Source organism: Staurois parvus, unplaced genomic scaffold (assembly GCF_062004578.1).
Source record: "Staurois parvus isolate SC_StPar_1 unplaced genomic scaffold, SC_StPar_1.0 ptg000186l, whole genome shotgun sequence".
NCBI lineage: Eukaryota > Metazoa > Chordata > Amphibia > Anura > Ranidae > Staurois > Staurois parvus.
In genome coordinates this window covers 5,960,561-5,984,259 of record NW_028317982.1, presented here as the reverse complement: position 1 = coordinate 5,984,259, position 23,699 = coordinate 5,960,561, and the positions used below count along the sequence as shown (strand labels likewise).

Genomic DNA, 23,699 nt, shown 5'->3' with positions numbered 1-23,699 from the left:
TTCTTCTAGGACCCTCCACAGTGGTCTCCTCCAGCAGGACTAGATCCAGGAACACTGAACATTGCTGTTCAGGCCTCAGACTATTTATGGGCCCTCTCACCACCTACTGGGCACACCTCCCTAGGAATTGGATGGAGTCCCATAAATATTTAGGCTGCCCACTCTGTCCTTTCTCCCACTATGGTTCTAGAATGCTCTAGGAAAGCTATTCATGGCAGTTTGCTTACAGAAATATCATGTCATCACTGTGATTGGCCAGAGCAATCACATGATACCCCAGCTGCTCATAACTACCAGGTATTAAGTGCCATGATTCACTGTGTCCACTAGAAAAAAACACTATCATGCCACTGCATGCCCCAGTATGATTGGAAGCATAGGCCTTATCAGTAGCTGGTTGGTCTTTTGCGAGTAGCATGCATTGACGTGTGGAAAACGTACTTGCATTGACATTGCTTTTTTTTAATGTATTGCATTGATGTGCATTTTTTGTAAATGGCAGTGCTTGTACCCAGTGCTGCCAGAGACTAGAACCTTCACTCACAACTCTGTCTCCTTCGTAGCAGCATTGTCGGACAGGGGGACCTGGCTCCTTCTTTAAGCCTCCAGAGTGTTATAAGCAGAAAAAAATACATTTTATACCTTCTACTGTCCTTGACAGTTTTGACATTTTGTCTTCATAGTCCTTAACAACTTCTTGCAGGCTTCTCTCAGATGACTCGGAAGATTGAGGAGGTGAAGCTAAAAAAAAAAAGATTTTGTGTAACTGTACAATGTAATCACAATGCAGCAGGAGACAGTACAGGCAGTTCATGGTGAAATCTTTATAATTCTGCTATCAGGAACAGGACTCACTGTGTCCTCCTGTTCAGTAGCACAGTGGGGAGATTCCCCTAAGAGCAGCCAGGCTAACCAAGAATCTGGGAGGCTTGTGGGCACTGGGTCTTACCTTTGTCCTAGATATCAAATACACCCCACTCCGCAGAAACATAACGGAAAGGCAAGGTTGTTGAAAATAAGCAGTTGGCTTCTCATCTGGACAGACGAATGGTAATGACCCTCTCTAATGGGCTTTCAAACAAAAGGCATGCCTTTTTCTCTACTTCTCCATAACAAAAGTACATTTTAGATGGAGTCACTCACTGTAATTAGTATATAGTATAAGGATACTTTATTTAAATTAAATAATTTTCAGAAACGGGTTTTAATATTTTAAAAGGTGAGAGTGTAGGCAAGTTTTGTAATAATGTACTTCATGGGTTAATATTTAGTGATTTCGGGATCCACTGTGGATGGTGGTGCATTAGCCTGGGTTAGGTCACTTCCCATAGTGGGGTATAGAGGGGAAAGAAAGTGGGTGGTTTTCTGGAGCTCTTTCAATGGGAGATAGGAGGAAAGCCACAGAAGCTATGATGTAGTTCTGACTATCATAAGCGATACCTGAACTTAAGGGCCCCAAGCATGGGGAAAGAGACTTGTGAAATAGAGACTTATGGTCAGTATTTGGTAAGTGAGAAGCTACAGGTATGTGCACCACTGCTACAACCAAAGTCACAATTTGTGTGATGTCCAGGAGAATATTCTAGCATTTATTGAAAGGATAGTTATGTTAGCAACCTATGTCCCGCTGAAGCATGTTGCACTAGAAGCTCATGTAAAGTCTGTCATTTAACATAAACACCCTAAACTTCAGTAAACATTACTTAACAATGTCTGGTCTGGTCAGTTTATGAAAGAATTACGTGTATATTCCTGCAGTGAATTCTAAAGGGAAATTAAGCATATTATTATGATGTGATGAAAGTGATTGAGTGAGCGAAAGGAAAAGAGGAGCAGCCAGTTCAGAAGTGGAAGCGGTGGTGGTCACCGATGGAGGTTCCCATTGGAGGGGAAGATTAATTCCTGGTTCTTCTACCCCTTGTCGTGGTTGAACCCCTATTCTTGGGCTCACTGTGAAATGGAGCTTCTCAAGGGCTGGGACTGGACCACAAGTGTACACAGCATTTTAAAGTGTTCAGTGGCTTCCCGTTATGCATTCTGGCTGAGTTCAAAGCAAAATGTATAGAACTGGTGGAGGATAAAGAGTGTTCTGCACCATGTGGTTTCTGGGACAGGAGACCCTGAAGTTGGTGAAGAAACCTGACAAGGTGGTCTGATAACTGGCCTCAGGGGCGATAATCCTCACAGCAGTTAAATGATACATACAATTAAACTGATTGGCGAGAAGTTCCCCCATGCTGCCAATAAGTGAACTTTCAGACAAGGTACACTTAAAAAACCTGCCTAGCCTTCTAGATCTAAATTACCCCTCACAGCAGTTTTTCTTTTTCCTTCCTAAAAGAGGACCTCATTAATGCCTTTGAGTGCTCACTGTTCAGCTGTAGGATTTCAAGATTTTAGCAGGCTGCAGCTGTTAGGGAGTAAGCAGCCGTAGGAGAGGGTTAGGTCATTTAGATCAGGAGGGAGGGTTAAACAGAATGGGTTAAGTATACTTACTCTTTAAAGTGACATTAAACCCAAAAGCAAGAATTTAATATAATGCAGCTAATAATTGTCAGCACAAGCAGAGAGCACAGGATGCTATCAGTTGACCAGATTTCTGGCAGTATGAAGTAACTTTTTGTACATTTCAAACAGATATAACAAAACATTTTTGAAATTATTAGTTTAACAGACCCAAAGGTTTCAAATAAAATAGGCTTATTGTTGGGGGTTTACATACACTTTAATAGGAAATTTACATAACCCATATCATGTGACTTTTAATATGTGTTCCTTATATGCCATTTAATAATTTCAGTTCAAAATTTCAGTGGCTGAGAAAAAAAATCTCTCAAAATCTTTTAATCATGCTAATGTGAACACAGCAATTTCAAATTAAACTGGAAAAAATGCAAGAGATCATTCCCATTTCACTTCAATATTAGGCCAACGAAAGATAATATACTGTACGTGTGTTGGCATGTTCTTGTTTTACATGGCATTTTATTCATACCAGATAGATTTTGCATTACCATAAAAGTCTAAGGAAATGTAAGATTCTCTTGAAACAAATAAAATGGAGGTCAGAAGGAGGTCTAATGCATGTCAAATGAACCTGTCAATTAATTCTGAACCTGTCAATGAATTCAAAAGCACCTCAAAATGATGCCATCGACACAAACCCAAATCCCATTGACATAAGCCCTAATAGTTAATTAAAAATTACCATCTTCCACAGGCAGGTTTAAATACTGGGACAGTTGGGCCCAAAGCCGTTGCACAGTGTTAACCCAGTCTTCCACAACTGGCTTGAATACCTCTACTGTTGGAGAGAAAAAAACAAGCATGATTATTAAAAAAAAAATCCTCTGTTGGTAAATACCCAATAATTAAATTAACGTTGGCTATAGACAGAGTAAGACACTTGGGCATTCATACAAAGTCACTTCAACGTTGACCTTACAATTACCGGCCACTTTATTAGGTACACCTTGCTAGTGCCAAGAAAATATTCCCCACACCATTACACCACCAGCCTGAACCATTGATACAAGGCAGGATGGATCCATGCTTTCATGTTGTTTATGCCAAATTCTAACCCTACCATCTGAATGCCGCAGCAACCAGTCTGCCCATTCTCCTCATCCTCAACAACGCATTTTTCCTCCACGGAACTGCCGCTCACTGGATATTTTCTGTTTTTAAGACCCTGAAGATGGTTGTGTGTGAAAATCCCAGTAGATCAGCAGTTTTTGAAATACTCAGACCAGCCTGTCTGCCATCCAACAACCATGCCACGTTCAAATTTGCTTTAATCCCCTTTCTTCCCCATTCTGATGCTCTGTTTGAACTTCAGCATGGCTAGATGCCTAAATTCATTGAGTTGCTGCCATGTGATTGGCTGATTAGCAATTTGTGTTACCAAGCAATTGAACAGGTATACCTAATAAAGTGGCCGATGAGTATGTATAAATATCAGTATTATCCTATTCTACAAAGGATTGTTCTGTCATGTTATGGCTAATGGTGGGGATACATGTATCTAGTCATACCTATACAACTAACAGGATCTAGCTCAGTTTTTTCTACTGCAATGGAGAGAGCTGTTTTAATTGCTGTCTAGATGACCATACAGGATCATTGTTTAAATCAGGTAAAACTGGATGGACTGGTGTCTTTATTCAACCTTAACGACTATGTAACTATGAAATCTCCTAAGAGGAGTGGGGGGTCACAGAAGCAGCAGTAACTTAAAAGAGTTGTTTTTAACCCTGCAACCAATAAAAACAATAACAAGTGGCCTAGGAATGCAAATATTTGAAATCTGATGTCACTATAGTACCAGTATTATTGCACAATGGCTATTAAGATCCCATGGGTTGATAACTATCTACTTACCTGAAGATTAATTTACCCATGAGGCTGATGCCATGTTTTTCCCTCTGTTGTAGTTACTCTGCCTAAGAAAAAAAACAAGCAGGCAATAGTTACAATGCATGAGAAACAAATGGGCAAGTGTGATAATTTGAGGGCAAGGAAAAAGCAAATGTGTCAATTAGAGATGAGCGAATCGAACATGACAAAGTGGAATTCGTTCCGAAGATTTGGAAAAATTCGATTCGCGCCGAATCCGAAGATTAGCACACTTCGGATGCACGAATCGAATTTTCCAAAAAATGGCGGCGACATGTGTGGCGACGGAGCGGGGATCTCTGGGAAGGCGCGCAGACAAGGCGCGCTGACCCATAATGCATTCATTCATGACATGTGATCGCATTAGCCAATCAGCAGCCAGCCAGCCAGCACTGTGTAATGGTGGAGCTATAAATCGCGGCCATCTTAGAATTCTCCATTAGCCTCCGGTCATTCAAGAGAGACAGACCTGTGTGTATGAAGGGACAGAGTTAGGGCCACAGAGACTTTAGGGCCACAGAATCGTTACTCAGGGACACAGAATCGTTACTCAGGGACACAGAATCGTTACTTAGGGCCACAGCTATCAAAGAATCGAAAATTTAAAGTGACATACACCCTTTTTTTTTTTGGTGGCTGTCGTGCACAGTTGGTGCTGCAGTTTGCCGATTGTGCAAAATAAACTGACTTTCTGCTTCACAACCACTATTGTACGTTCAAAGAGTTAAATCCATTTACACGCCGGCTGGCGGTAATATTTTTTGGGTGATTAGTGCATTCCAGTGACACAAACGTACAGTTTCCAGCCAACGGCAAGCTGCAATTGACCGATTGTGTACAATAAACTGACTTTCTGCTTCACAACCACTATTGTACGTTCAAAGAGTTAGATCCATTTACACGCCGGGTGGCGGTAATTTTTTTTGGGTGATTAGTGCATTCCAGTGACATAAACGTACAGTTTCCAGCCAACGGCAAGCTGCATTTGACCGATTGTGCTAAATAAACTGACTTTCTGCTTCACAACCACTATTGTACGTTCAAAGAGTTAAATCCATTTACACGCCGGCTGGCGATAATATTTTTTGGGTGATTAGTGCATTCCAGTGACAGAAACGTACAGTTTCCAGCCAACGGCAAGCTGCAATTGACCGATTGTGTACAATAAACTGACTTTCTGCTTCACAACCACTATTGTACGTTCAAAGAGTTAGATCCATTTACACGCCGGCTGGCGGTAATATTTTTTGGGTGATTAGTGCATTCCAGTGACAGAAACGTACAGTTTCCAGCCAACAGCAAGCTGCAATTGACCGATTGTGTACAATAAACTGACTTTCTGCTTCACAACCACTATTGTACGTTCAAAGAGTTAAATCCATATACACGCCGGGTGGCGGTAATATTTTTTGGGTGATTAGTGCATTCCAGTGACATAAACGTACAGTTTACAGCCAACGGCAAGCTGCAATTGACCGATTGTGCTAAATAAACTGACTTTCTGCTTCACAACCACTATTGTACGTTCAAAGAGTTAAATCCGGTTTTATTTTTGGGGTGCTTATTGAATTAAAGAGTATGTCAGACAACACGCAGAGGAGTGGCAGAGGAGGCAATGTTTCAGGAGCGAGCAGACGTGGCAGCAGAGGAAGGGGTCGAGGCAGCACTAGTCGCAGCCAGAGGCCAGTGCTCCCGGTGTCATCCAGCGGTCGTGTCTCCACCGACAATCCTGCCATCATCGATTGGTTGACTCGGTCGTCTTCCTCTTCCCAGGTCACCTCTGACACCTACAGCCAACGGTCGGTGGGTACGTCAGACACAACCGTTAGTTGGCATGCCCGGGAGCAAGCCCACTGAAATCACGTGTCCTCGACCTGCCCCTGTCCTTTGCTGTTCCCTCACCAAGCGAAGTATCGCATGCTGTGGGCTCAGCCCCACTGTACAGTGAGGAAGAGCTAACAGAGGGCGGTCAAGAACGGGGGGAGACATCCGCCTCTTCAGCAGCCAGGCTAAGAAGTACTGGCGAGGAGAGTGGCTCGGTAGCCGGTCTAGAGACAGGTCTGTCTCCTGACCCACACGCAGCCGAGGGGGCTAGTAGTGACGCGGAGACCCTAATTGATGATGATGAGGCTGATCGCACTTGGCAGCCTCGTCGTCATCAGGCTATTGCTTCCGCATCATCAGGAGAAGAGGGTGCCAGCTTGCCAGCGAGCAAAACAGTCGGTGGGTTGCCCAGGAGGCAGCAGGGTCGCAGCAGTGTCAGTGGAGCCAAACAGCCACGGAGTAGAGCACCAGCTCCACTGCAGCCTACCACCACGGCCAGTAGTGGTGCCGGTGTGCACGGAGGAAGTAGCAGTCAGCCAGTGAGGAGTAGCGGGGGCAAAGTTTCCTACTCGGCGGTGTGGCAATTTTTCGTCAAGCCGCCCGAGGAAGTAAACGTAGCCGTATGTCGACTGTGTGGCCAGAAAGTCAAGCGTGGCCAGGGGGCCAATGTTGGGACTACAGCGTTGCGTCAGCATATGCAGCGTCACCATTCGGTGGCCTGGGAAAACCGTGATAAAGATACGGCGGTTCTGCCTGCCCCAGCCCCCGCTCCATCACCCGCTCCGTTACTTGCTCCGTCACCTGACGTCAATCGCCCTCTATCAGCCAGTCAAGGCTCCAACACCTCTGCTGAGGGGAGTTGTCGCTCGTTGGCATCTTCCGCTCATTCAGATGCTCCTTCTCCTGCTACTCCTCTTCACGGATTCCGTCAGCAGTCTTTCTTGGAATCCGTTTCCAAGAGACAACAGTTTGCGAGCACGCACCCGAGGGTGCAGAAGCTGAACGTCCTCCTGTCCAAGTTGCTGGTGCTGCAGTCCCTCCCTTTCCAAGTGGTGGACTCAGCACCTTTCCGAGAAATGATGGCTTGTGCCGAGCCACGGTGGAGAGTGCCAAGCTGGCATTTCTTCGCCAAAAAGGCAGTGCCAGCCCTGCATTCACATGTAGAAGAGATGGTGGGCCAGTCTTTGAGCATGTCGGTCTCTGCCAAAGTGCACGGCAGCGCCGACGTGTGGAGCTGTAACTACGGTCAGGGACAGTACATGTCATTTACGGCCCACTGGGTGAACGTGGTGCCGGCACAGCCGCACCAGCAACTTGGACAGGTCACGCCGCTTTTGCCTCCACGTTTGCACGTCCTTGGTCCAGCAAAGATGTCCGCCTCTACCACCTCTTCTTCCGCCGTGTCCTCAGCCGCCACCCCCGTGCCAAGTCCCATTACCCGACCGGCATATCACATGTGTTGGGCGCAACGGTGTCACGCTGTGCTGCACCTGGTATGCCTTGGCGAACGTAGTCACACAGGGGAGGAACTTCTGAGTGTAATGAACAGAGAAATCGACAGATGGCTGTCTCCGCGCAAACTGAAAATCATGTTGACCGACAACAGAAAGAACATGGTGTCTGCTCTGCGTCAAGGAAGGTTGTGCCATGCGCCATGCATGGCTCACGTGTTCAATCTGGTTGTCAAGCGGTTCCTAAAATCCACCATCCCACTGCAAGACATCCTTAAAATGTCACGTAAACTTTGCATGCATTTCAGCCATTCCTACACCGCAAAGCACACCCTCCTTGAGCTGCAGCGGCAGAACGGAATTCCACAGCATCGCCTGATCTGCGACGTTGCAACAAGGTGGAATTCAACCCTACATATGTTAGACCGCCTTTACGAACAGCGAAAGGCCATCACCGATTTCCTGATGTTACAAGCGGATAAAGGTACTCCCCCTGTGTAACTTAGATGTCAGCCATTGGCAGCTCATGCGTGACACCTGCCGCTTGCTCAGGCCCTTTGAGGAGGCCACGCTATTCGTGAGTCGGCAGGACTATGGGATGAACGACGTCATTCCTCTGTTGCACGTCCTGGAACAAATGCTGTTATCAATGGCTGGTCAGGGTGCGGTAGACGTGGCGCACAGATCTCAACGCCACATGACCCCTGTGGGGGCAGGACAGGAAGAAGAGGAGGAGGTAGAGGAGGACATTGGTGCTCAGGAATTATTGAGTGAAATGGGTGGTTTTTCCACTCAGCGGACAGGAGTGGAGGAGCAGGAGCATCTGGTAGAGGAGGAGGAGGAGACAGAGGACCCAGACGCACCGTGGCAGTATGCTGTGGAGATGGAGGCAGGGAGTCCCTCGCATTCCTTGGCACAAATGGCCCATAGCATGCTCGGTTGCTTGCGTAGCGACAGCCGAATAATAACCATCAGACAGAGGGATGACTTTTGGCTGTCCACCTTGTTGGACCCTCGCTACCGTTCAAAAATGGTGGCCTTTTTCACACCTGCTGAGAGGGAGGCCAAAATAACGTACTATAAAAACCACCTATGTAGTCAGTTGGTCTCTGCCTTTCTGCGCCAACGTCCATCCTCAGACACTGTGGGCCCTGTGCGCTCGCGTTCCGCTGCCATGGCAGCAGGGGAGGGGTGGGGTGGTAGGAGCAGTGGCAGCTCCACCAGCAGCGGCTGCCTCAGTCTGCAGTCGATGATGAGTAGCTTTCTTCACCAGCGCAGTGAGGAAACTACTAACCAGCCACAGTAGCAGCAGCAGCATCAGGTGGACCTGGAGCAGGACCTCAAACAACAGGCTTGGGCCTACTTGGACAGCACCCTGCCAACCGAGGTAGACAATCCCCTTGACTACTGGGCAACGAAACTTGACCTTTGGCCCCAACTAGCTGAATTTGCCCTTGAAAGGCTGTCATGCCCGGCCAGTAGCGTGGCATCGGAGCGCGTGTTTAGTGCGGCAGGAGGTATTGTAACTCCGCGGAGGACACGACTGTCCACCCAAAGTGTGGAGAGACTCACGTTTGTGAAAATGAATCAGGCGTGGATTAGTCTGGATTTCAAACCACCAGTTCCTGACACAACTGACTAAATCCGCCATGAATCATGCCCCAAACATGTTATTATTTTTAACATAGGCCTCTGTATGGCCTTCAATTTAAGCTGCTTACACTCTGCCATGGGCCCCTGTACCGCCTCCTCTTGCTGCTGCCAGGTCCAGAGTGTGTCATGGGTCCCTGTACGGCCTCCCATTGCTGCTGACTTCATCGCCAGACTCTGCCATGTGCCACTTTCAGGTCTCCTTACACTGTTGGTGGGTTCCTTTTTGTGATAGGGTGCTGTATGGCCTTCCATTGCTGCTGCCTCCACCGCCACCCTGCGCCATGTGCCTCTGTCGTCTGCTCACGCTGCTGACGGCTTCCGCTTTTTAACCGAGGCCTGTGTTTGGCTTCCGAATACTGCTGCATCCACCGCCACCCTGCGCCATGTGTCTCTGTCGTCTGCTCACGCTGCTGACGGCTTCCGCTTTTTAAACTAGTCCTGTGTATGTCTTCCGAATACTGCTGCCTCCACCGCCACCCTGCGCCATGTGCCACTTTCAGGTCTCCTTACACTGTTGGTGGGTTCCATTTTGTGATAGGGTGCTGTATGGCCTTCCATTGCTGCTGCCTCCACCGCCACCCTGCGCCATGTGCCTCTGTCGTCTGCTCACGCTGCTGGGTTCCAGTTTTAAACCTAGGCCTGTGTATGGCTTCTGAATACTGCTGCCTCCACCGCCACCCTGCGCCATGTGTCTCTGTCGTCTGCTCACGCTGCTGACGGCTTCCGCTTTTTAACCTAGGCCTGTGTATGGCTTCCGAATACTGCTGCCTCCACCGCCACCCTGCGCCATGTGCCTCTGTCGTCTGCTCACGCTGCTGACGGCTTCCGCTTTTTAAACTAGTCCTGTGTATGTCTTCCGAATACTGCTGCCTCCACCGCCACCCTGCGCCTTGTGCCACTTTCAGGTCTCCTTACACTGTTGGTGGGTTCCATTTTGTGATAGCGTGCTGTATGGCCTTCCATTGCTGCTGCCTCCACCGCCACCCTGCGCCATGTGCCTCTGTCGTCTGCTCACGCTGCTGACGGCTTCCGCTTTTTAAACTAGTCCTGTGTATGTCTTCCGAATACTGCTGCCTCCACTGCCACCCTGCGCCATGTGCCACTTTCAGGTCTCCTTACACTGTTGGTGGGTTCCATTTTATGATAGGGTGCTGTATGGCCTTCCATTGCTGCTGCCTCCACCGCCACCCTGCGCCATGTGCCTCTGTCGTCTGCTCACGCTGCTGGGTTCCAGTTTTAAACCTAGGCCTGTGTATGGCTTCCGAATACTGCTGCCTCCACCGCCACCCTGCGCCATGTGTCTCTGTCGTCTGCTCACGCTGCTGACGGCTTCCGCTTTTTAACCTAGGCCTGTGTATGGCTTCCGAATACTGCTGCCTCCACCGCCACCCTGCGCCATGTGCCTCTGTCGTCTGCTCACGCTGCTGACGGCTTCCGCTTTTTAAACTAGTCCTGTGTATGTCTTCCGAATACTGCTGCCTCCACCGCCACCCTGCGCCATGTGCCACTTTCAGGTCTCCTTACACTGTTGGTGGGTTCCATTTTGTGATAGCGTGCTGTATGGCCTTCCATTGCTGCTGCCTCCACCGCCACCCTGCGCCATGTGCCTCTGCCGTCTGCTCACGCTGCTGACGGCTTCCGCTTTTTAACCGAGGCCTGTGTTTGGCTTCCGAATACTGCTGCATCCACCGCCACCCTGCGCCATGTGTCTCTGTCGTCTGCTCACGCTGCTGACGGCTTCCGCTTTTTAACCTAGGCCTGTGTATGGCCTTCAATTGAAGCTGCTTCTGCTCCGCCACTCTGCCATTGGACTCTTGATAGTCGTCTCCCCACGCTGCTGCTGGGGGGACTTTTTAACATAGGCCTCTGTATGGCCTTCAATTTTAGCTGCTTACGCTCTGCCACTCTGCCATGGGCCCCTGTACCGCCTCCTCATGCTGCTGCCAGGCCCGTAATCTGCCATGGGCCCCCGTACCGACTCCTCATGCTGCTGCCAGGCCCGTAATCTGTCATGGGCCCCTGTACCGCCTCCTCATGCTGCTGCCAGGTCCAGAGTGTGTCATGGGTCCCTGTACGGCCTCCCATTGCTGCTGTCTCCATCGCCACACTCTGCCATGTGCCACTTTCAGGTCTCCTCACACTGCTGGTGGGTTCCATTTTGTCATAGGGTGCTGTATGGCCTCCCATTGCTGCTGCCTCCACCGCCACACTGTGGCTCCACACTCTGGTTTTGGCCCCGTGACTGCCCAAATGAGTGAAGTGTGCGGTGATTCTAAGATCGACGGCACTCATCTGCATGTCATACTGACTGACAGTATTATTTCTCTTCCCCAGCAGACTCCAAGGGCATTTAAATTAAAGGTACAGTGTTCTGCACTAATATAAAGACTCTCTGAAGCCTAGAAACACCCTTTTTATAAGTTAAATTTGCGGCGAATATATTCGGATCGAATCGAATTTTTTCGGCGAATTCGGCGAATCAGCCGAACCGAATTTTTGAATAATTCGCTCATCTCTAGTGTCAATACACCGTTTTTGTTATAATATCTAGCTTCAAGTTTCCCAGGTAGTGAGAGGATGTTTTTCTTGGCAAAAGTACATGTCCAGTATAGCTGAGGAAGCTGCCTTAACCCGCAAGAATAATTTACATTTAACCACTTGACCTCCAGAGGATTTACCCCCCTTATTGACCAGGCCTCTTTTTGCTACTCGGCGCTGCACTAATTCAACTGATAATTGCGCGGTCATGCAATGCTGCACCCAAACAAAATTTACGTCCTTTTTTTCACACAAATAGAGCTTTCTCTCTGTGGTATTTGATCACCTGTGCGCTTTTTATTTTTCACGCTATAAACAAAAAAAGGCCAAAAAGTTTGAAGAACAACAATATTTTTTACTTTCAGCTATAAAAAATATATAGTAAACTCAAACTTGGTTATAAATTTAGGCCAAAATGTATTCTGCTACAGCGTCTACACACTATGGTATAGATACTGCAATTTACGCCATTTTTTTGCTATACAGTGCTGCGCTAGTGTAACAGACAATTGCGCAGTCATGCAATACGGTACATAAATGAAATTTACATCCTTTTTTTTCCCACAAATTGAGCTTTCTTTCGGTGGTATTTGATCGCCTGTGCAGTTTTTATTTTTTGCGCTATAAAAAAAAAGGCTGACAATTTTGAGGAAAAAAAAACAATATTTTGGACTTTTTGCTATAAAACATGTCCAGTAAACAAAAATTTAAAAATCAAATTTAGTCATAAATTTCTGCCAAAATGCATTCTGCGACATGTCTTTGCTAAAAAAAAAACCAATACGTGTAAATTGGTTTACCTGAAAGTTATAGCGTTTACAAATGGCGGGAAAGATACTGGGATTTTTAGTTTTTTTTATACTAATAATGGCGGCGATCAGCAACTTATGGCGGCGATCAGTGACTTATGGCGGCGATCAGCAACTTATGGCGGGACTGCGGCGGACATTCTGACATTGGGGGGTACTGACTTGGGGTCACTGACATCCCCAGTGACACCAATACAGTGATCAGTGCAAAAAAAAACACTGACACTGTACAAATGGCACTGGGGAGGAAGGGGTTAAGTTTATTTTTCAGGGAAGGGTTATCTGTATGAGGGGGAGTGTTTTACTAGGGGGCAGGGGTGTGTACTGCACGGGACACCGCTGATCGGGAGAGAGAAACTCTTCTGTCCCGATCAGCTTGTCCTGGAGCTGTCAGGGACACACAGATCGACGGCAAACAGATTGCCGCCGATCGCCAGGACATAGCTGGTAATGACCGGCTGTGACCCGTCGACTGACATCCGCGGCTGTGATCGGCGGGACAGGTAGGACGGCGGCGCGCCTCGCGCACGCCCCCTACCTGTTTACAAAACACACGTTTTAAAACGTGGTTTTGCCCTGCCGTGCTGCCCTGCCGCCATATTTATACAGTGGCTGGGCGGCATGTGGTTAAATAAAATTGCAAATACCACCATTTTATTCTCCAAGGTCTCTGCTTTCAGAAAATATGTGTTTGGGATGTTTACAGTAAATTCTAGCAAAAAAATGCAGATTTTAACATGTATGCAAAGAATTAAGAACTTGTTCTGGTAGACAAGTGTTTTTTTTTAACTTAGTGCAATAGACTGTACTTACCTTCAATGTGAAATGTTCCTTGTGCTGCTTGCTGGTCTGTTAGTTGAAATCTGAAGTCCTGTGCCCCCTTTCTCCCCCACATACCCCTGCAGCCATAATATTTCAGTGTGCTGGACATGTTACAGGCACTCATCAAGAGTGTGACTGTGTCCTTGCATAGATGCTGTACTGCAGCTTCCATCAATGACATACTATCTATGAATGGAGAAGGTGGACCTTTCATTCATCCGCTCATCCGCCATTCATAGCACCAGAAGGTTATGGCAGCAGGGGAATGCAGGGGAAGCAGAGGACTTTGGATTTCAACGACCAGACCAGCTAGCAGCACAAGGGACACTTCACATTGAAGGTAAGTCTCTTGTGCTGGGTTAAAAAAAAACAAAACACTTGTCTACAGGGCAATTTTTTTCCTTTCTTTATTTTTGCATACATTTAGAAATGTACATTTTTTGCTAAAAAGTGCTGTAAACCTCCCCCAAAAAATATTTTCTGACAGTAGAGACACCGGAAAATAAAACGGTGGTAGCTGCAATCTTGTATGTTGCACAGTTATTTATCAAACACATATTTTCAGTAAAAAACAAGCACAATATTATGGCCATTTTTTGGTACGATATAAAAGGTGGGGTCAGAGATATACAGCATATACCAAACATGTCAAGTCTTAAAATTGCGTAAGCCCGTGGTATAGCAAAAAACGTTGGTGTCCAAAAATTCTCTATAGGCAACCCTTTTAGGTGAAGCCTTTACAGGTCATCAGTTTAGAGTTGACCAAGAGCTATGGACCTAGAATTATTACTCTCACTCCGTTGTTCAGGAAGATACCTCACACGTGTAGCACAATTGATGTTTACATACATGTGCTCACTCTATGCTGCACTTTTTATATGGGTTGTGTGCGGGGGTGATGGGAGTGCTTAACATTTTTTTTTTTAATTTTTACTAATCTGAAACAATTACTTTTGTTTGCACTTTAATTTTTTTCGAAATTACTACTCCCCAATGTCTCTTCTGCCCTACAATGCAACTATTAAAACAGATTGTGTGGCATAATGCATGTTGTTTCAGGGGTCATTAGTCACAGGAGGGATTGAGTTCCTCCATTACTTACCAGGGAAACATTTTTCCTGCGGTCCTGGGCTCCCTGGTGGAACAGAAGAACCCAGGAACCACCGCGGGTGAGGCCGGTGGAGGGCTCCTCTTTCACAACTCTGTAAATGTGATAGGGTGGCTCTAGACATTTATCAGAAAGCCCACTGCTGGCCCTTAAAGCCAGCATCAAGCTCACAGCTAAAGCAGCAGCTTTGATGATCAAACCACTTGTCTACTGTGATGATTATAAATGTACCTTGGTAGACAAGTGGTTAAGTAATAGCAACAACCATAGAAATATACTGTAGAAGAGTTACAGCAGAAAAAAAATAAGTTGTCCATCGAGTCTACCCTTTTTATATTTATTTTTCAGGTTTTTCTTTTCTTCAACCTAGTATGGACTTTTAAAGTCCAAATCGACTTCTCTTTCAGTAAATGTTATACTTTCTAAGGTTAGTTTACATTTTACTTCTCACTTGTCTGAGGTTATGTCTCTGTGTTCCATGTTCTTGTTCCTAGCTTCATGGTGAAAATACTGCCTTCCTAAGGCAGTTCCTTCTGTCCTTCTTGATATATCTTGCATCATATCTGTTGCCCATCTCTGGATCTGTCCTATCTTTATCTATCAATATCTGTTTATAAGTGAAAATGAACACAGTATTCTAAATGAGGTCTGATTTAAGCTATATATAGGGGAATTGGGACATCCTTCTTCCTGCTGGTGACACCCTAACATTCTATTTACTTTCCTTGCTGCCTGGCCACACTGTTTGCTCATTTTACAATCATCTGAAAGGAGCACTTTCCCCTCAAATACAATGCATTTGGCCAAAATATCCTAATTTTTTACAATAATAATGAAGCCTTAATAGAGAAGTAGGGTTTTGGGGTTTTTTCCCAATTATTTCTATTTAGGTGGATTATAGCATTGGTCCGATGCTGCATCTGTCCCCCGCTGGCTTTAAGGGGAACACTCAGCAATTATCAGAGTTCTCACAACCAGGGGCAGACTGACCATTCGAGCACTTGGGCACTGCCCGAGGGCCTGGGGTCAGTAAGGGGCCCCATGAGATGCTCCTGGTACCTTTCATTGGCTTTTTCATAGGCTTTTTTGGGTGTGGGCAAGGACACAGGGGCCCCATGATCCCCTATTGCCCGGGGGCCCCATGAGTTGTCAGTCCGCCCCTGCTCACAACCACTGTTTTATCTGCCCCCTGCATTCACTGGAGTGCTGGATTGTGAAGGGGGAGGGAGAGGCTGGTTTACACTCTCAGTGGATCACTGGGGTGGATCCTAACTTTAATGTTGGGATCTTTCCCCAGCCTGAAGTGACGTCAGCCGACAGCGGGCTTCAGCCCATTGTCAGCTGAAAACGGGTCACAGGAGTGCAGAACAAACCTGTGATCCACAGGAGAAGTACAGCCAAAAGAGCTTTAGTTGTACTTCTCCTTTAACTCTCAATTTTGCACCAAATTGCTAAATTGCAACAAAATAAAACACTCTGGACAAAGCCATATACATAAATTATGGTTGCAAAATGAACCGCATATTTCACACAGCAATGACAAGAAGATATGATTTCTGTATTATTCTTTTGGGTTTTCTCAATAAAAACTTTTGTGAAATAAAAAAAAAAAAAAAGATAACAAAAAGGTAACTAAATCATTAAAAAACCCAAACAAGACAGTTTGTGAGATTTCTCAGCTGTTATGACACAGCCTAGGTCTTACAGATATTATGTCAGTCTGATCTTATCTGTAGGTCATACGTCAGGTGTGGTGGCCCATTCTTCCACCTTACCGGCAGCACACAGCTGAAGGTCATTGTATCACTGGATGTGCTACATTCCAGTCTCTTTTCAGAACTCTGGAGAGTCCTGCTGCTTTACCAGGAAATTCTGTACTAAAATTTTACAGTGTTACGCTTTAGAAAAGTGTAAAAAAAACCTGAAAACGTGATAAACATAAGTGTAGATGTTTAGTTTTGGAGAGATGTGATGGGTTAGGACTCCTGATCGTTTTTTACAGCTATCCAGGGCTCCATTAGAGAGAGGTCCCCCTCATTTACTGTCCCAGTGATGAGTAAGTGATGTAAATGCCAACAGGGTCCTGGCCAGTATGGAGGGGAATCTTTTACTATCTTTGGTACATGCATTGCCAGATATACAATAAAAGGGGAAAACTGCCCTTAGCCCCCTGACAGAAGGGGGCCCTCTTGTATACAAAAATACAATTATATTTTAGAAAATTACATAAAATAATAAAAATGATATAATTTATATAATACAAAATTCACTCTTTTGTTACATGTATCTTGGGAAGTAACATTTTTTCTGGTATCATTTGTAAGTCCCTGCGGTCACACTGGTGCGACTTGACATGCAATAAGATAGTTTCAAATTGCATGATAAGCCGTACCGTATTGTCAGCAATGGAAGTGGTCATATCAGTGCGATTCTGACTGTCAGAGTCGCACCGATTTTGAAAGCATTCCATGCACTACTTTTTGCAAGTTCAGGTGCGACTTGCATAGACATCCCGCAGAGGTCTTCTAAGTCGCACCTAAAGTCACACTGACATCCAACTTTGAAATCGTGAGATTTCAAAGTCGGATTTGGTGTGACCAAAGACTAAAGATTTTCACTCTGGACTGGTGTATTGTATCGTTTTTAAAACTGAATCTTGGGAGCTTAAGTGTACCACACATAGAGTGCTTACTCTCTATGACTAAGGTAGCCTATGACTGCATGTGTGGTGTGTGTGTGTGTGTGCATGCATGACCTCGGAATAATGTTGTATCATGTATATTGAAAATGTTCGATTGCCATTGAGAATGTAAACCAGCTCTGTGTATGAGCCCCCCTACCTTCCGAACCTGAAGTGCCCCAGTCCCCCACAGTCTAAATCAGGCTTTAGGTACATGTAAAGTAATCTAATGGGCTGTGGCTCCCAGCAATAAAGTAAAAGTTCCCCAGGCCCTATCAGTTCAGCAGCAGGGGCCAGGGACAGAGAGGGAACTATTTACTCATTTTTTGGAGAAGGCCAACAATTTGTGCCTTTTTTATCAGGCATGTGACATGCCTGATGAAGGGGTTTTGCGCAGCTCCGAAACGTTGCAATTTTTGTGATGTGATCTTTTTGCAATAAAAACCTTTTTGAACCATATTGGAGATCCATGACGTGCTGGTGAATATATTCGTTGCTTATGATGTTTCCAGTCCCAGCTAATAGTCGCTACAGCACCCTCCATTGATGAGCCGTACTTCCAGGAATGTGTGCGAGGGGAATATAGATAAAGACTTCTTCTTTATCAGTCAACAAGAGCAGAAAAAAAACTTTAATTCAACTGTCAGGAGCCACAGCACGAAAGATTACTCCACCTGATCCTTAAAATGGATAAATAGACCCCTCTCTATCCCTGGTCCCCACTGCTGAGCTGATGGGCCCTGGGGATCTTAATTAATTTCTAGGAGCCAAGACTGGCAGGCATAATAAGGTATTTTAAGTCCCTTCATGGTGTGGGTGGAGGGGGCCAGCCGTGTCAGGTAGGATGTATGGAGCTCCACATTTTCTATTGGGGGCCATGTGACCATACACTAGCAGATTTTCAAACAAACATTCGTACAAACATTCATGCAGACATTTGTATGAAAATTCTCATAGTACAGTACATTCAAATGTCATTCAAAAGTACTTCAAAATTTTGCTTTTAACATTCAATTTTGGAATGCATGTAATTTCCCTGAATGAAAACTACATTCACTGTTAGAAATTTGTTTAAAAAAGAATTTCCATTCTGCTTTTTAGAATTGTTTCTTCATTGTGATAGAAAAAACAAAAACTGTAGCTGCTGCTGCGATCCAGCAATGTCCTCACCTGGGTTCCCCGGCTGTCCTGTATTCCCAGTACCAGCATCTTAAGTGTGGGCACCTGGTTTCACAGCCAGGTGCCCACTGCGCATGCGCGTGCAGCACTGTGCATGAATGGTCCGCAGTCTTCTGGGACCTGTCACATGTCCTGGAAGACTACAGGGGTGGGGGAGGGGGCTAGGAGAATTTCTGCTTCTGACTGCCTAAGAGATTGCAGCAGAAGTGGGACTGGATGACTGTCAAAATCAGATACCCACTCGGCAAAGGTGCCAATCCTTAACGGGGATCGGGGGACGAGGCCCTAAAGTGGAACTTTCCCTTTTGGGTGGAGCTCTGCTTTAACTAACGATTCAAAATTTGAACAAGCAGTCCTAATACAAAAGCTTTAAACTGGCTGTAGACTGCTTGAGTTTTGCTGCTTCCTGTTGAAATAACCAAAATGGGTAGCCTGGTGGAAAATAGTTGGCTGAACAGTTACTGCATCCAATTGGATACAGTCCTGGTACAGTATTTAGTAGTGGGTCCCAGCCGGCTGATCCAAAAAGAATGAACAGATTCCCCCATCCACACTAATTGAGGTAGATGAAGGAATAATCCCCGCTGAGCTATTATATTCTGATAGCGGAGACTCCTCCATTGTCAGGATACACTGATCAGCCCTGCAGCCAATTGACTGAATGCGTTGATCGAGTGGAAATTTTTCAACATTCCTGTTCAAGAGAAGCCAATCGTTAGACCATCTTTTCTCTAGCAGGAACAGCCATAGATGAATTGAAATTTGGACAGTCCTTGTAGAACTGGACAAATTTTCAGCTTAAGATTGTATTTGTATTAATGTGTTCGGGGGGAACCCCAGCATCAAAAATGCCACCTAACTACCCATTACACCGCTGTATGTATACGCAGCCCTACTAATTCTGCATTAAGAATAATTTTCTGTAGCAGTGTTAGACTTTGATCAGTGCAGGTCATTTCACTTTTTATCAGCTAACTTTATTCTTTGTATCTTAAAGCTGAACTCTGGTCTGGAGAAGACGTTACCTTTGGAGTGGGGCCCCCTCTGTACTACAAGGGATAAATTAGTCATTTTTTTGTCTAGGGGTGTATGAATAGTGTGCAGTATGAATAGAAGGAGCAAGATATAATAATAATAATAATACATATATAAATAAATAATATAATAATTCCTTGAAGCTACTTTTCTTTGTTGGCCAACCAGCCACAGCTCAATAACATCATCACACACAATGCAGTTCCAGCTGTGCGACTGCCAGGAGAATGACAAATCAGGTCAGTATTTTGCTTATTTAGATCCCCCTAGACAAATGGCCCCATTGCAAGAGTACTCCATTTCACATGTGGTGTTTGCCTATCATAGGGGAACAGAGAAGCCAAGCATCGCATGTGAAATGGAGTCACAGATCTAGTAGAACACTGCAGCAAGGAGAAGATGATGGGAACATGATTTAAAGGGCCAGATCACAACATATGGGAACATATCCATCTTGTGTTCGAGTACCGCGGCTGCACTGGAAGGAGAGATACTGAAAGGAGTCCCAAATAAGGGGGAAAGGCGCTTGAGACCTGAAATTATACAGGTCCAATTTTGGAGGTTAGCACAGTGGTGAATGGTAGCGGGTATCATCACGTATGTTTTTTGTAGAGGATCACAAGAGATGGAATGCAGTGATATACTGTATGGCAATTGGAGAAGAAATTCATGTCATAGGCATGGACTCTTTACACTAATTGTTATTTAAGTTTATTCAATGTTAGCGATATATAGACTTTTTGCTTAATTTTATTTATTTTTTGTGGTTTATTATTCATAGAGATGTGAATATTGGTTTGAATGATTGATTGGGAGGTGCAATATACCTTTTTTTAACATATTTTCATTGGTTGTGGGAAAACAATTTCATTTCTAGCAGCTACTCCCTCTAAGCACATACACTTTATGGTTTCTAATATATTATTAGTACACACATTGGAGTGAATGAATATATATGCATTGATTCTATTAATAAAGGCGTAGGATATATTCACTTTATTATATGTGTGTCACAATTGCATTGTCTTTATTGGTTGGGGTTCCAATTAAGATAAATGGCACTACAAAGAGCTAACTCATGTAATGAGTATTCCACTAACACACTTTACCACAATACATCACATCACAAACATTTGTTTCAGCCCTTGTGCTCTAAAATTGCTGAATAATTTCTTGTCTACACTTGCATTGAGATGATATTCAGTTTAGACCCTCAACAGATTGTATATCTGTGTCAGAGAACCATACCATTGTGACAGGACACATCAATGAAAATGGTAACTTCCACTCTCATTCTTTATGATTATTACTCTTGCTGCTTTGATGGTTTTATTGGACAGGATGACAACCATGTTTTAGAGGATACCGCTTCCCATTATGTTTCCTTCCCTTTTGTTGTATTTACAATTCAGATAAACTTTTAAATGCTCAGATAGGCATCAGAAAACGTTATTTAAAGCGGAAGTGTAGGAGTGATTTTTATTACATAGTTACAGTACACTGGTCTAGCTTGGAACAGTATAAGAATGCATATCTTATACCTAAAGGAATGCTGGGAAAGCTGATGAATCCTGCAGTAGTCGCAGTGATAGAAGTGATCATCTGTATCCAGTGCTGATCCACTGCCTTGCCAAGGTATTCTGTGTATGGCAGCAGTGCCAAGAGCGACCCCCTGTGGTTACAATGCAGAAGAGAAGTCACACAGCACAGGACCCAGAAGACCACTGTTATCACTGTAGTAGCACCAACTACAGCAGTGGCTGTCAGCTTCCCCAGCGGTCCATCAGGTAGGAGATGTGCATACTTACCATATATTTTGCCAAGTTGGACCAATGTAACAATGCAATAAAATCATACCCCGAGTTCAGCTTTAATACTCTATTTGTTACTGCTTTATTTTTTGCTACAGAAGTAGCAGGTAGTCAGTGGAGAGTAGTTAAAGTGCTTGTAAATCCATATTTTTTTAAATAACAAACATATTATACTTACCTGCTCTGTGTAATTATTTTGCATAGACCAGCCTTAATCCTCCTCTTCTCGGGTCCCCCACAGGTGCTCCTGGCTCTTCCCCAAGCCCCCCCGCCAAGTGTCCACCATAGCAAGCTGTGCTATGGGGGCTCTTGTATGGGCTCACTCCGGGGCTGGCACCAATGCCCTCCTCACTGGCTGTGATTGACAGCAGCAGGAGCCAATTGCTCCTGTCTCTGAGCCTATGAGGAGGGAGAGAGCCTAGAGAGGCGCTGCTTTCGTGCACAGTGCTGGATTGAGATCAGGCTCAGGTAAGTATAAGGGAGCTGGGGGGGAGCAGCACAGAAGATGCAGAGAATGCATTAAAAAAACCCTCTACCTTTAGAGCAACTTAAACCACTCCTAGAACAGGAGAGGGCACTCATATTTTTTAAATTACTTCACACAGCACACTGGATGATGGTGACTTAATAAAGAAATGTTTGTACAATCCAGGTTGTAGATAATGTATTTTAATCCAGTTCTTCTCACATAAGGGAAATATCCACAATCTGGCATGCTAAACTAATGGCAGCTTCTAGATCAGCATATGTTAAATTACATTGTAATACTAGCATGATACCACAGCACAGCATTTTTGCAATAATTACTACCTAGTGCAAGCGAACAGTGCTAATTATCCCACTTGTGGGTCAATACAAACAACAGAAAAAATGTTTAAATTGCCCCTGTAGTTATAAGTGTACACCCAACTACGTGCTGCAACAATGTGCATAAAAAAAAAAAATGTACGTTTCACTGTACACATTCATGCACGATACAATGTGCATTGTGTTGTAGTTTTACTCATCTAGAATGGAACCCCAATGCACACATACAGTAAACTGCAATACATCTGTTCTACAGCATTCCACAACACAGATACTATGACTGTACCATTGTATTATAGTGATATACAGCAATGAATGACATGAACATCACAGAAGTACTACTGTTTGGAATCAATACAAATATTCTATATACATTTAATTTATTGGAATGTCTGTTATATAAGAACAAGAAGACTTACGGGTTCAGGTTCAGGTATTACTGGTGAGTGTCCAGACATCTGAGGACTGAACTCTTCATCCTGCCGTGAAAACACAAAACTACTGAAATCCCCATTCAGACACATGTTTGCATATACCAGGAAATAAACTGACTTTGAGAAATCTTTTACCTGATTTGCATGCTGGAGGAATTTCCTTGCTGGCAAGTCCTGGACCATTGGCTGCGTTTCACATATTAACTCTCTATTGGTCATTCTGTAAACATAGATCAATAAGCATATACATACACTATATTGCCAAAAGTACAGTATTGAGATGCCAGAATTTACACGCACATGAATATTAATGTCATCTCATTCTTAGTCCGTAGGGTTCAATATTGAGCTGGCCCGCCCTCTGCAGCTATAACAGCTTCAACTCTTCTGGGAAGGCTGTCCACAAGGTTTAGGAGTGTCTATGGGAATTTTTTGACCATTCTTCCAGAAGTGCATTTGTGAGGTCTGGCACTGATGTCGGATAGATGTTCTTTCGGGATGAGGTCAGGACTGTGCAGGCCAGTCAAGTTCTTCCACCCCAAACTCGCTCATCCATGTCTTTATGGACCTTGCTTTGTGCACTGGTGCGTAGTCATATTGGAACAGGAAGGGGCCATCCCCAAACTGCTCCCACAAAGTTGGGAGCATGAATTTGTCCAAAATGTCTTGGTATGCTGACGCCTTAAGAGTTCCATTCACTGGAACTAAGGGGCCAAGTCCAACCCCTGAAAAACAACCCCACACCATAATCCCCCCTCCATCAAACTTTACGCTTGGCACAATGCAGTCAGGCAAATACCGTTCTCCTGGCAACCACCAAACACAGACACTTCCATCGGATTGCCAGACAGAGAAGCTCGATTCGTCACTCCAGAGAACACGTCTCCTCTGCTCTAGAGTCCAGTGGCGGCATGCTTTACACCACTGCATCCAACACTGCATTGCACTTGGTGATGTAAGGCTTGGATGTAGCTGCTCGGCCATGGAAATCCATTCCATGAAGCTCTCTATGTACTGTTGTGCTAATCTGAAGGCCACATGTAGCTTGGGTTTTTTTTAGCCATTGACTTTGCAGACTGTTTGAATAGATAAGACAGACTGAACCCGTAGCCACATGCACATGCTCAGTTTAGTGTGTATTGCTAGAGAGGTT

General features: G+C 45.0%; 1 protein-coding gene across 1 annotated transcript in view; it reads right to left on the bottom strand.

The window, feature by feature from the left end:
• LOC149462095 (uncharacterized) overlaps positions 1-22,641 on the bottom strand; it is a 41,859-nt gene extending 19,218 nt beyond the window's left edge. The window contains exons 1-4 of the mRNA XM_089677418.1: positions 22,532-22,641; positions 4,381-4,442; positions 3,209-3,304; positions 643-741 (exon numbers count right to left, since the gene is read on the bottom strand). Coding sequence (XP_089533544.1) covers positions 643-670 — 28 coding nt within the window. The 5' untranslated portion in view covers positions 671-741; positions 3,209-3,304; positions 4,381-4,442; positions 22,532-22,641. The remainder of the gene's footprint in view (positions 1-642; positions 742-3,208; positions 3,305-4,380; positions 4,443-22,531) is intronic.
• Between the last annotated feature and the right edge of the window lie 1,058 nt (positions 22,642-23,699).